The 9,568-nt window shown below is 32.8% G+C and overlaps 1 protein-coding gene across 1 annotated transcript; it reads left to right on the forward strand.

Moving 5' to 3' along the window:
- The first annotated feature begins 525 nt into the window (after nt 1–525).
- On the forward strand, nt 526–987 carry LOC114077552. The gene is made up of 2 exons (XM_027917667.1): nt 526–684; nt 762–987. Exons 1-2 carry the CDS (start codon nt 561–563, stop codon nt 959–961), a joined length of 324 nt encoding a protein of 107 aa, XP_027773468.1. The 5' UTR covers nt 526–560; the 3' UTR covers nt 962–987.
- The last annotated feature ends 8,581 nt before the right edge of the window (nt 988–9,568 follow it).

Consider the following 9,568-nt stretch of genomic DNA (forward strand, 5'->3'; position numbering starts at 1 on the left):
ATTTAAAATTAGCAAACATTAAAGTTTATAAAATTTAAATTTTAAACTTTAAAAGTTTGAAAATTTTAAATTTGAACTTTATATAAATTTCAAACTTTAAGAGTTTGAAATTTAAGTTTTATAACTTTAAAGTTTGAAAATTTAAAATTTTTTAACTTTTAAAGTTCGAAATTTAAATTTTTAATTTTTTAATTATTATAATAAAAATTATATTCAATTAAAAAAATTAAATTTTTAAGTTTTAACTAATTTAAATTAATTTTTTTAATACCGGTCCGTTCCGGTTACCTGTCCAGTCCGGTCCGATATACTACCGGTTCCCTTCCGGACCGGGATGAAATATGACAAAATTTACCGGTTCGGTCCGATCCCGATTCCGGAACGGTATCGGTTTGAACAGTACCAGTTCCGTCCCGATTCCGGAACGGTACCGGTTTGAACAGTACCAGTTCCGTCCCGGTTCCGGAACTTACTAGTATTGATCAGTTTTAAAACAACAAGGGATAGTGATAGGTGATGAAAGAAAACAGGTAAACCACACAGAAGCGGATGTCGAGTATATGCATACTCCTCATTCTATTCATGAACATAATAAAGGATTGGATAATCTAGAGGATCAAGAAGAAATCGACAAGGATGAGTGTGCTATAAACGAGGAAGATGACATTGATTGTAGTACAAAAGGTATGTCTTAAATCTTGTAAGATTTATTACTCATTATAAAAGAAAAATCTTATCTCCTGATTGTTACATCAATGTAGGTTTATCGAAGCAGAAAAAGGTTCGAGGACAAACAACATGTAAGAATATTCATGCAAGAAATTTGGAAGAAAGGGAGGAGGTGACATTTGATAAAGGACAAGAAGTTGGTCCCACTGGTAAGATAGTGTCGGAATTAACCAATTTTATTGGAACAATTGCAAGGAATCCTAGATTCATCAGCTTGATGTACATTACTTGACATGCGGTGCCAAAAGATATTAAAAAGCGCATGTGGGAATATATCAACGTAAGAACAATAAATTTTGGGATTACATATTTTGTTGTTATTTTTTACTAATGAAGCTAAATATATTTTATTTTGCATAGTCCAAATTCCTAATCCCAATAGAAGGAAAGAAGTGGGTGATGACTGCTCTTCGTGATGCTTGGAGGCAACACAAACATTTGATTAAAGAGAGATATTTTGATAAAAATAGTACTGTTGAGGATATGCTAGCGAAACGTCCTGATGACATTCCAGAAGTTTAATTCCGCCAGTTGATCGAATATTGGCAACACCCAACTGTTCAAGTAAAGCTAAAATAGTGCATTTCTACTTTTTGACATATTTTGCATCATATCTGTTTTCTTATTTATTTATCAATTCAAACATCTTTTTTTCAATTTAATTACAGGCTATATCTGAGGTGAACTCTAAAAGCAGGAAACAACAAAAGTGGAGGCATCGAATGGGACCAATTAATTTTGCTAGAGTATGCGTGGCATTGGTAATACTTATCAGGCCTATGAATTTTAATTTTTCACCACTTAATTACAACATGTTGATTTTTTAAAAATTTCTTTGATATAATTGGTAGCGTGTAGCAAAAGAAAACAACGAGGAACCATCACAGTCTGAAATGTTTATCGCAACTCGTACAAAGACGGGAAAGGAAATTCAGCCTGATACCGAAGTTGCAATAGTAAGCTTTTTGAAGAAGACTATTGGTGAATTTGATTCAGAAATAAATTTTGTATATTGTGGACAGTGTGAGTCCATTGTATTTTGTTAAGTAAGCTTTTACTCGGAAGGAAGGTATCAAATGAATCATAAGTTGATTTTAGTCGTAAAGTAAATAGTTCTTACAGTTAACTATGGATGTCAATTTTATTCAACAGGTTGAACTTCAAAGTCGTCAAAATTCCGGAGAAACAGCTGATGATGCCTTCAGGGCAGTGTTTGGAAAGGAGCAGCCTAGACAACTTAGGTGCTATGGCAGATCAGTTACAACAAGTTCTCTAAAAGAAGATGAGGAAATTAAGAAGATAAAACAAAAGCATGCTAATGAAATCAGTTCTCTGAAGGAAGAAATGAATGAAAAAATGAATGAAATGAGAGATGAAATGCGCCTATTTTTTAATCAATTGCTGCAAAACAACCCTAGGTTGAATGTTCACGATATACCAGGGGTTGTTGGATCTAATATTGTTTCACCTGTTGATGCAAGTAGCGCAACAAGCTTTAAGAGGCCAGAATATTCGAAATTCTTCAGGGTCAACTCACAGTTCAATTCTTCAAAAGGTACTTTTTTTGGTTCTTAAGGATTTTTTCTCTCTCTCTCTCTCTCTGTCTCTCTCTTCTATATTGAAGTATCTAATTGTGAAGATAGTTTTCTTGTTCTTTTTGATTGTTGGTTGATCTTGCACAACAAGGTCATTATAATTAATTTGTGTGTGTAATTGTGGTTGATTTGTGTGTGTAGCTGTGGCTACAAATTCCTTGTTAGGATCTTATGTGTGCAGGTATATAATCATTGTACATGTTATATGATCAGTTTATATAGTGATGGAAATTCTAGAAATTGTTGATAACACAACATCTTGCAGTTGTATTACAAAAAGTTTAATGATTTTTTTAGCACAACATCTTATTAGAATGGCTCTGTTTGATAAAATTTACATAGAGGTCTGTCTTGCTTGAGTCACACTCAGGAAGGCTAGCATTTCGACCTCCTTCCGACATGCTCTTCACAAATTGCACTAGATTCCGCCAATTTTCTGGCTCAAACAACCTGGTAGTGTAAATTCCAAAAATTGAGAAAATGCTCATCCATCATACCTTTTCTAGAGAATGCTTATGTGTGTGAATTGTAGATAGCATACCTGGTAGTGTAAATGCCAATGGCTCTAAGGTCATGCCTAAGGTCATGCCTATGGCTAGTAAAAATATTATGTGTGTGAATTTTAGATAGCATACCTGGTAGTGCTGGTGCCTCTTGCATATTGTCATTGAGACAGGTCTCCATATGGTCTTAGCATGATGTTGTTCTTGGTGTCTCCTTTGCTTCCTTTTTTGGGTATGCCAATGATCTTCATCCAAACTTAATGAATGCATATCAAATCAATCAACTACGCCTCAATCACAATTTAATTTCGGTAGACTATATAACTTTTTTTAATCCATTTCACTGCATTCAGATTCATTCTTCCATCAGTCCATTCCGCAACGCGACTCTAGCACACTCTTAACAGTGCCCAAACTACTGAGAATGAAGTATAGTACTTACATTTGATAATTTTCTTATTAAAAAGATCATAGTAGAGGAGGAGAAAAGTGTTTACCATCAACAGTGCCAACAAATCCACTTCAATTTGTATCCTGAAAAATAAGGTTCAACTTGGTTCCTCTGAGAATGCTGAAAAAATGAGGTTCAACTTGGTCAGCTGTTTTCGGGTCCTGGTTGGTCTGTCCTACATGTTTTTGTAATTGTCAGCTTTGCTCTTCTGAAATGGTACAAATATTATAGGTGTTGACAGCTTAGCTCTTCTTATAGTGAATTATTGGTGTTTTGTTAGAGTTAACGCAAACTTTTGCAATCTAATTTGTTGGTTTGTTTTGATTGTTAATTATATTTCATTTTAAATGTTTACAGGGGAATATAGGTGCTCAAATTTGAAGGATCCCTAAAAGATAATTTGATCTCATTGAAGTTAAAGTGGATGATCAATGAAGAGTTTTTGAACTATTGCAAATGTTTGAATACTTTTTGAACTATTCACCTGTACACATATATTTAGAATATTGCTTTATAAGTATGTCTATGTACACAAGACTATCATTTTGAAGTTTATTGCAAATTTTTATATTTGAACTACTTATTAGCTAATTTGATTCTTGAGATTATTTATTGCAAAACAATATTGGTGTTTCTAATTAGATATTGTGGCATATAAATATTTTATAGCTTACCACACTTAGAAGTGTAGCCATAGGACTGAATAGAAAAGACAACACTTTCAAATTGTGGGCAATATAGAAGAAAGGGCCACTCTTGAAAGTGTAGCTGGTAAGGCGACACTTTTAAGCGTAGCTGAATAGGTAACACTTCTAAGCGTAGTAGCAAAAGTGTAGCCTTTTTACCTTTTCCCTACGCTTTTAAGTGTAGCTGATTAGGCAACACTTCTAAGCGCAGCTGGAAAAGTGTAGCCTTTTTGCCTTTTAGGCTACACTTTTAAGTGTAGCTTGGAAGGCAACACTTCTAAGTGTAGATGAAAAAGTGTGGCCTTTTTTATTTTATGCTACGGTTCTAACTGTAGCTGATAAGGCAACACGTGAAAAGTGTTGCCTAAACTCTAAGGTAACACTTCTTTCGGCCAACCCCGAAAAAGCGTGGCCTAAAGTCAAAAAGTGTGGCCTTTTACCAAAGGCTACACTTTTGCATAGTTTAGGCAACACTTTTCTTGGGTGGTTAGAGGCCTAAAATGTTGTACTGTGTCTTGTTTGTAGATGTTACACAGTACCAGAGGCTTGTAGGAAAGTTATTATATCTCTCAAACACAAGGCCGAATATAGCTTTTGCAGTACAGTCCCTAAGTCAACTCATGCAGCAACCAAAAGTTTCACAGTGGGATGCAACACTAAAAGTGATATGATACATTAAGGGAGATCCTGGTAACGGATTATTGATGAGTGCAGACAAGAAATTTTCCCGCACAGGGTTCTGTGATGCAGACTAGGCTGCTTGTCCAAACGCCAGGAGATCTGTTACTGAATTTCTATTTTATTTTTGAAGTTTGGTGATTCTTTAATCTGTTGGAAAGCCAAGAAAAAAACAGTGTCAAGATCTTCAGCAGAGGTAGACCATAGAAGTTTGGTTGCTTTAACAGGTGAAGTAGTTTAGGTCAAAAATTTATTTCAGGAATTGGGTGTGAAATTGATTAGACCAACCAACATTCATTGCAAAAGCAAGGTTGTCATACAAATTGCAGCTAATTCAGTATTTCATGAACGTACTAAACACATCGAAATAGACTGTCACTTTGGAGTTGATAAAAAATTCATACATTCATACCAAGGACCAGCAATCAGATTTATTGACAAAGGCTCTAGAAGGAGTGCAACATGACATTCTAATGTAATTGACTAGCTCAGATTTCTGAATATGTTCAATACATTTAGCTTGAAGAGGATTACTCTTAATTGGATAATCAGTATAATATTAGTTAATTGAGTTGATAGTTAGTTAGCTAATTATTTTATATTTTGTCAAGTTAATTAGGCAGTCACATCAAGTTGGTTAATTAGTTAGATTTAGTTAGATTCTAGAAGCTTCCTATTTTTGCATATATAGCATTGTATTCATGCCTTCATTTCTCAGTTGTATTGAATGAAAATTTCATTTCGTTGATTGTAACAAATCTTCCAGATTATTTTAAAATAGATTCTACACATTGTAACCTCCGCATGAAGATTTGTTTTTTGTGCATTAAGATTGTTTTTCATAAAAAATATTGTCCTTTAAATGGTTGCAAATATTAAGTACTAGCCCATATTCTGACTTGCTTGACAAAATAAGTTAAGATAAGAAAAAAATGATCATTAATTGGGATTTTGGGCTACCAATCCATATCTAATAGTTTGTCAGGGAGATAGATAGTTAACTTGAAACATATGATGATGAACAGAGTCCGGAGCCTAAAGGGTATAAAATGTTAATAAAAATTCTAAAATGGTATATGAATATTTATTTTAACCAAAAGGGCAAAATCGCTGGAAGGACAGCAACTTTGCTTGCCGGAAAAAGTAAAATCGCTGCCTTGGCAGCGATTTCTAAAATATTTTTTTTTTTAATAATTTTTTAATAAATCGCTCCCTAAGGAGCGATTTTCTTAATTTTTTATTTGAAATTAAAAAAAATAAAAAAAATAGGAGCAAATCGCTGCAATTTGTCTTCAATTTTCTTTTATATTTTTTTAAATCAATTTTTTAGAAAAATTTTGATTGCTACTTATTTTAAAAAATTATTAAAAAAAAATTATTTTGGAATAAGTAGTAGAAAAATTTATTAAAATTTCTTTTAAAAATTTAAAATTTAATTTTAAAAATTGTAAAAAAAAAATTAAAAAATTGATTGGAAAAATAAAAAAAATTAAAAAAATTGATTGGAAAAAATAAAAAAAAATTGGAGACAAATCGCTGCCCTTGCAGCGATTTGCTCTTAGTTTGTCTCCAAATTTTTTTTAAGAACCGATGATTTAATCCTTTGTATATAAGTTAAAACTCTACGCATTAAATCATCTACTATATAAGTAAATAGACACCACAAACGAATATATGATCTATTGAAATTGAGCAAATATTTATTCTCTAATAAATATTATTTCTTAACACATGGTTAACAGTATATATCCCAACAACCTCAAAATGTTCTTTGATCAAGTATGAAAAGTTATGAGCAAGATTTGAGTGAAAAGTTAACTTAAACACGAAATAATAAAACTCAACCTTCATTATGGTGAAAATCTCCGCTATAGTGAAGAGTACTAGAGCGGACCACCCCTGTTACTATAGCGAAACCTTGCAGTTTTGCTGCCTTCGCTGTAGAGAGTCTCCCTTCATTATAGTGAATGAGGCCTTCACTATAGTGAAGGTTGACAGATTTTTCTCACTCGTTCATTTTTCGAGTATGTCAATACTCAAGGACATTATAGTCTAAAACAACAATAATGACCAAACAGATCCGTTACAATTATTTATATAGTTAAAACTTATATAATTATGTATTAAATTTACCAGACATATATATTAATATAAAAATGAGTTTCAAATTTAGTGTTTGAACATGCTCTAAGGATAAATTATGAAGAAAATTGCATAACCAAATATTATGTAGCTTGATTTAATATTGGTGCAGTTGTTTATTGAGTTGTTTTTTTTTAATTATATAAGTTTGAACACCCTTAATTGAATTCCTGACTGTATTACCACCCTACCCTAAGCAAGGAAGATAAATATATTTTGTGTCACACTATACATTCAAACAAATGTAACCTGGTATTGGGGGAGCATCTTGTCTAAGTTATTTTACTTTCTTGACTAGAGTATTCAATCTTAGAAGTGTTAGCTATAAACTGAATTGATGGTAAAGGATGAGATACTAGAGTTAATTCTTTTGGTAATTAATTGTCACATAAAATTGCTTTGTTGTTTAGTGTAGTTTTAAATTGGTATCTGTTGGGTTTTTTTTGTCCTGATTTCTTACAATAAATAGGTTTTTCTTTTAGGAAAAGGTTTTGGATTGACTAATCCTAGGAAAAGGTTTAGAACTCTATAAATAGAGGAATGTTCCTTCTAACTTAATCAGCATTCACAATGTAGTCTTAAGGACTTTGAGAGTTTTGGTTAGGGGGAGAATTTGTGGGTCACAAGCTTGATACGTTATCACTTGTGTGAACCTCCCATGTATTCCGAGTGAATTGGTTGAGGTTGTTTCCCTCTGTATTTGTACTCTCATATTTATAGTGGATTGCTCATCTCCTTTGTGGACGTAGGTCGATTGACCGAACCACGTTAAATCTTTGTGTCTTTTGGTATATTTCTCGGTTGTCTTCTTACTCGTGGTCTTTCGAGGTTTGCATTGCTAGCTTCCGCATTTACACCTCCTTATTTTCGGTCCTAACAAGTGGTATCAGAGCCAGATTCAATGATGAAGTCAGGTTCAGTGGTTCGATAACCGATTATTGAACCACAGTTAGAAAGAGGTGTTCATCTCGACGGGTGTAGTTCTAGCCGCAACCTTTTTGACAGTAATGAAGATTTTGTTGGAGAAATTATTTCAGAGAGGTTCTCTGTGTTGAGACATAAATTTTGCAAAGGAGATTATGGAGAGGAGAAGCAAGTTGTTGAAGATTAAGTTAAGAAGGTGGACTTAATCATCTGAAGTTCTTCAAATTCGTGAAATTACACTATACACCGGATATGTTGATGTTTTTGTTAGTATCAGATTACATATAGTGGCACCAACAATTACACAAGGAAATTCAAACTTGCACACCACCAAAGAAGGGCTTAATATACTTCGCTACAAACATGGCTCACATATATCCCCTATTATTATATAAATAAAATAAAAAATAATAATTCATATAGAGGTATATTTGATCCTTCTCACGTTTATTTTTTTTTTTTAACTTCTTTAATTCAACAACTAATTTGGATCTATTATTTTTATGGTCAATTTTATTTATTCTCCACTAATTTTCTTGTATAATTTATTGTGAATGCCACACAATCAAAAAAAAAAATTATAGATACAAAATTAATTACAATACAATTGCCAAAAAAAGTAGTTTTAAATTTCTTTCTGATATTTTTTCTTTTTCCATTCACACTTCTTTCTTATTATTTCTCATTTTTTTACACTACAAGGAAAAAAAATTATGAAACTCAAATAATGATAATTATAGAAGTCAAAAATAATTTGTGAAAGAAAGATCACATGTACGCAGAACTTTGCTAGAAGGGACATATATACTCCTATATGATTTTTTTAAAAAAAAATAAAAATTAAAAAACAATTAATTGAAATTAATTTTTCACTTTCTTTAGATGAAATTGGTATATGTGAGTCGATCTAGGGTATATGTGAGTCAGTTTTGTAACGGTAGAGGCATACATGAGACACTTTTGCAATGATAAGAGTATGTATGAGTAACTTTTGTAACGAGGATATATCAACTCCAAATGACAAAGTTAAAACGTATATCAGACTTTTTTCCCTATATGACAAGGGAATTGACAACCTCTATCTTTTGAGTAGCACAATATTAGTGCTGGCAATTTGAGCCCATTTTTCACTGACCCGCCCAAATAGTCAATCAAATATGAAATGAAAGAGTGATTTTAAATATAGATAATATTTTAAACAGATCCATTTTGCAAGTTCGTTATTACGGGTAGTTCCTACAAAGGATCGGACTAATGACGACTCGAGGCATTTTCTCTACCCCTTCTTACCCTGAAAAAGCAGGGACACCTTACGTTCTTGAACCGATAGCCATCTTTCGGCTAAAAATGTAATATGTGTTTATGTAGCTATTGGGTAAAAAGCGTCTTCTGTGGCCCAGGTAGTAACTACTTTACAGGAAAGGGGAGCGATGGAATACACTATTGTGGTACGAATGAGCAAACTATAACTATTCTTATTTGCATCCTTCCAGTAATTTTCGATACATGTTTTAAATATTGGCTTTTCCTATACCCATATTTTACTCATTAAAATACGGGTATTTTATGGATAAACTACGGGTCATATATGGGTATTTGCAAGTTTTCTCTAAATTTTCAAAAAATCGTCTGTCGTCAAGTTTTAAAAGCGATTTTTCAAAACTTTAATATATGGGGCCCTAATATTTCAACCCTCGACCCCCCCCCCCAACACACACACACACGCACAAAAAAAATTAAAGTTTATTTTTAAAAAATATTTTAAACTTCTAAATTTCATTTTTTCACCCTACCCTCGACTCCTATCCACTCACCCCCGTACCAGCCCCCTCACCCCCCTCATCCTCCACCCAAAAAAAT

Source organism: Solanum pennellii, chromosome 6 (genome assembly GCF_001406875.1).
Source record: "Solanum pennellii chromosome 6, SPENNV200".
Lineage (NCBI taxonomy): Eukaryota > Viridiplantae > Streptophyta > Magnoliopsida > Solanales > Solanaceae > Solanum > Solanum pennellii.

What these genes read in the sequence shown, in the direction of transcription:
- LOC114077552 (XM_027917667.1), top strand. Translation starts at nt 561, where the DNA reads ATGCATACTCCTCATTCTATTCATGAACATAATAAAGGATTGGATAAT. An exon ending in CATTGATTGTAGTACAAAAG is followed by an intron (nt 685 to 761) that starts GTATGTCTTAAA and finishes ACATCAATGTAG; the next exon opens with GTTTATCGAAGCAGAAAAAG.